A 3,525-nucleotide genomic window follows, 5' to 3' on the forward strand; every position below is an offset into this window, starting at 1 on the left:
CTTAAAATCGCTTATATTAACTGTTATCATTCATTCGATATTAAGGATTGCAGTATTAATTTATATTTTTGTACATCATATAAATTATGTTATTATTTATTATTATTATTATATTATCTTATTATTTCTAATATTGTTATTTTGTTATATTTATTATTTTTTCACACTTATTGTTATTATTCTACTTTATTGTTTTTCTAGTATTATTTTTATTATTCAGAAATTTACTTATTTACTTATAAATTTTATTATTATTATTATTTGTTTTTATTTTATATTAAATCAACATACTACGGATATCATTTTATTGAAAATTCTATCCTTTATTTTGTGCTCTCTTTATTATATTTATATAATTGTTCTTTACTGTTACTAGATGTTAATTATTTAGCAGTTGTAACAAATATAGTAATTAAAAAAAAAAGGTGTAAAACTTTATTTATGAACAAGTATGTGTTTAAGTTGCATTGAAAGAATGTTATTCGAACATCATTTTTGAAAGAATTTAATTTTATCAAATTTTAAATTTTCATTATGAACCACGTTATGTTTATAAGATGATGATAAATTTAAATGATGTAAAAGATACCAATATATCAGAATATATGTTAAATATTTTATATTTGTTATTTTAGTTATGAATCACATTCTTGTTTGTTCATTTTTTACATTGTTTTCATTGTTCGTATCTATCGTCTATAGAATTACCATATTCGAAGAAAAAGTTTAATTTATTATTATACTTCATCAGTGAATTTAATGATAAAGTTGAAATGATTTAAAAGAAAACTACAATCATCTGTTGTTTTCCACATGTTTTTCTTCAGTTCAAGGCTAAGATTATCCGTCAGTAGATTTCTCTTTTTTTCTAAAAACGACAGCATTTGATTATGTGGTGAATTAAATTTTAATTTAGACCTAGAATAATTTACAAGTATATGAATTGAAAAAAATTATTCAATTTCTGATGATTCGATCCATTCATTCATTTGATGAAACACGTGTAGGGTCGAAACGTAAAATAGATAATTTTCTATATTTATATATTTTTTTCCATACTGGCATTTTAAACTTGTATTATAATATTTCATTCGATTCATCAAAATTACATGAGCACCTTCTATTTCCAGATATATTTTGTAACATAAATCATAATTCAATATTGTAATAATTCTATAATTTCTCCGGGCTATATATGCTATTGCATACGATCATTTTTAGCCATAGAGAATGCCTCGTTTTATATCTTATATAACCATTATAACATAAAACTGTGACATAAAACTTTCATTCCAATTTGCATAGTGAGAAGAACTAATATTTTGACATATCGACATTATTTACACTTAAAAGTGAAAGTTTTTTTTAAAAACGTGCTCTTATATCATTTAGTCAACAAAGTCATAAATTTGTACTTCTATTAAAATTAACCAAAAAAAAAATCTTTAATAGAGAAGGTTAATTTTCCGATAAGTAAAGCATCGGTAACTTCTTGTATTTCATTATTTAATTTAATTATATGATTATATTTATATCGGTAAAACAGAGTTTCCAATTGTACTTAGTCATGTATTTAATTTTTTGCTCATAAGTATTCATTCACCATCGATCTAATGAAAGGAAATGCCTTCAGCACCTTATATAGAGGTATGTAAAACGTGGACATAATAATATAAATATGAATAAAGTTCTGTTAGCAATAATAATTAGTTTTACTAATTTAATTCAAATCAGCCGGAAGACAGTCTATGTGGTAATAATTTAGTCAGTTCAAAAAAAAGTCGAAATTCATCTCTTCTCTATGTTGCAACTTTTTAACATTGAACTGTCTATTTTTATTAGTGCTAATTACCTCAGCGCACAACTATTTTGTCAATAATTGTTTTTGAAATGATGAAATGAAATGTAAGCATAAGCTCTTAGCCTTACTTATTCTTCTCTTTGACCAACTTCATTATTACTTATTCCTTTCCTAGCCTAATTCATTCTTACTTATTCTTACTTCTTTTTAGCCAAATTTATTCTTTTTTATTCTTCTTCCTATCCTAATTCGTTCTTACTTATTCTTCTTCTTAGCCAAATTCGTTCTTACTCATTTTTCTTGTCATCAAAATTCATTCAGGCTTATTCTTCTTACTAGCCAGTTTTATTATTTTTCTTAATGTTGTTCTTTTAATTCTTCTTAGTCAGATTCATTCTCACTTATTCCTGTTTTTAGATTCCAGATTCACTGTTACTTATTCTTCTTTTTAATCAGATTCATTCTTATTTGTTCTTCTTTTAGCCAAATTTATTCAATTAGTGAAATTATTTATTCTTACTTATTCTGTTGTTTATCCAGATTCATTCTTATTCTTTCTTCTTCTTGGTCAGATTAATTCTTACTTATTCTTGTTTTTAGAATCCAGATTCATTGTTACTTATTCTTCTTTTCAACCAGATGCATTCTTACTTGTTTTTCTTTTATCCAGATTCATTCTAACTTGTTCTTCTTCCTAGACAGAACCATCTTGCTCATTCTTCTTCTTCCTTAGCAAATAGCTAAATCAGGCATAATTATTCATTCTTGAGTCATTATCACAACAATTGATTTCATAGATGATATCTTCATTATGTGAGCATATGATATTATACGATTTCTGCATTGTTCTTATTTCTATCCAACTGGTATGTGTAGAATTGGGACAGTTGCATATAGCGTGCTATGGATGGTGTCGCAATTTAGTTCACAACTGTTGTGTACGGTCACGTTAATATTTATATGGAGAAAAAAGATTTACAATATTGCTTCTATCTATATCACACTGGTTCGAATGGATTCTGGAACTGGTACACATGATAGTAACAAGAGTAAAGGATAAAGTAATATGAATGGTATTAGACTTTAGGTATGGCACGTGGGAATATTGGAATGTAGAAGTTAAGACTTTGTAATATTTTAGAATTATTTGATGCAGATTGTCCAAAAATCTGGTTGTTTGTAAACATAAATATCTGTACTTTGTGATCTCCATAGATGATCTATGGTTACTTTCAAGCAGAAGTAGCCTAGTAATGATTTTCACTTACTTTAGAAATTCTATCTATTTACCTCAATCTTGGACTTAGGTCAATGTTGTTTATTCCAAAGTGCATGAATACAAATTGTTGTGCACTTGACTTTTTGTTCTAATGTAAAGTATTATTATTTATTCTATGTATTCATTTGCAGCCTCATGGGACATTTGAAGACAGTAACGTTTTCTTTGCAAAACAATATGTTTTAATTGCTGCTGTATTTACAATAGAGTATTTATTAGTATGTTTGTGAAATGTTAATATATGTCTAGTCACTTTAAGACGCCTTGCTTAGGTTTTTTTAACTGCCGAGCAAGTATACGCGTTCGTGAATGCTTACGCAAATTATTTGCTACGCTTATATAATAGACAGTTAACATAATTTTCATACTACCTCGAACTATATTTGTTTTTGCGAAATAGATTGTTCATCGATTAAGAAAACGATGTTTATTTAATGAGATTAAT

General features: G+C 26.2%; 1 protein-coding gene across 1 annotated transcript in view; it reads left to right on the forward strand.

Annotated features, from left to right (window-relative positions):
• Positions 1–1,623: 1,623 nt before the first annotated feature.
• The window catches only part of LOC113370872 (GTPase-activating protein-like), a 13,407-nt gene continuing 11,505 nt past the window's right edge, over positions 1,624–3,525 (forward strand). Inside the window, 1 exon segment of the mRNA XM_026611552.1 lies at positions 1,624–1,647. Coding sequence (XP_026467337.1) covers positions 1,624–1,647 — 24 coding nt within the window.

The sequence above is a fragment of the Ctenocephalides felis genome, unplaced genomic scaffold (genome assembly GCF_003426905.1).
Source record: "Ctenocephalides felis isolate EL2017-DRISC unplaced genomic scaffold, ASM342690v1 CF-g0.4_SCAFFOLD_01492, whole genome shotgun sequence".
Lineage (NCBI taxonomy): Eukaryota > Metazoa > Arthropoda > Insecta > Siphonaptera > Pulicidae > Ctenocephalides > Ctenocephalides felis.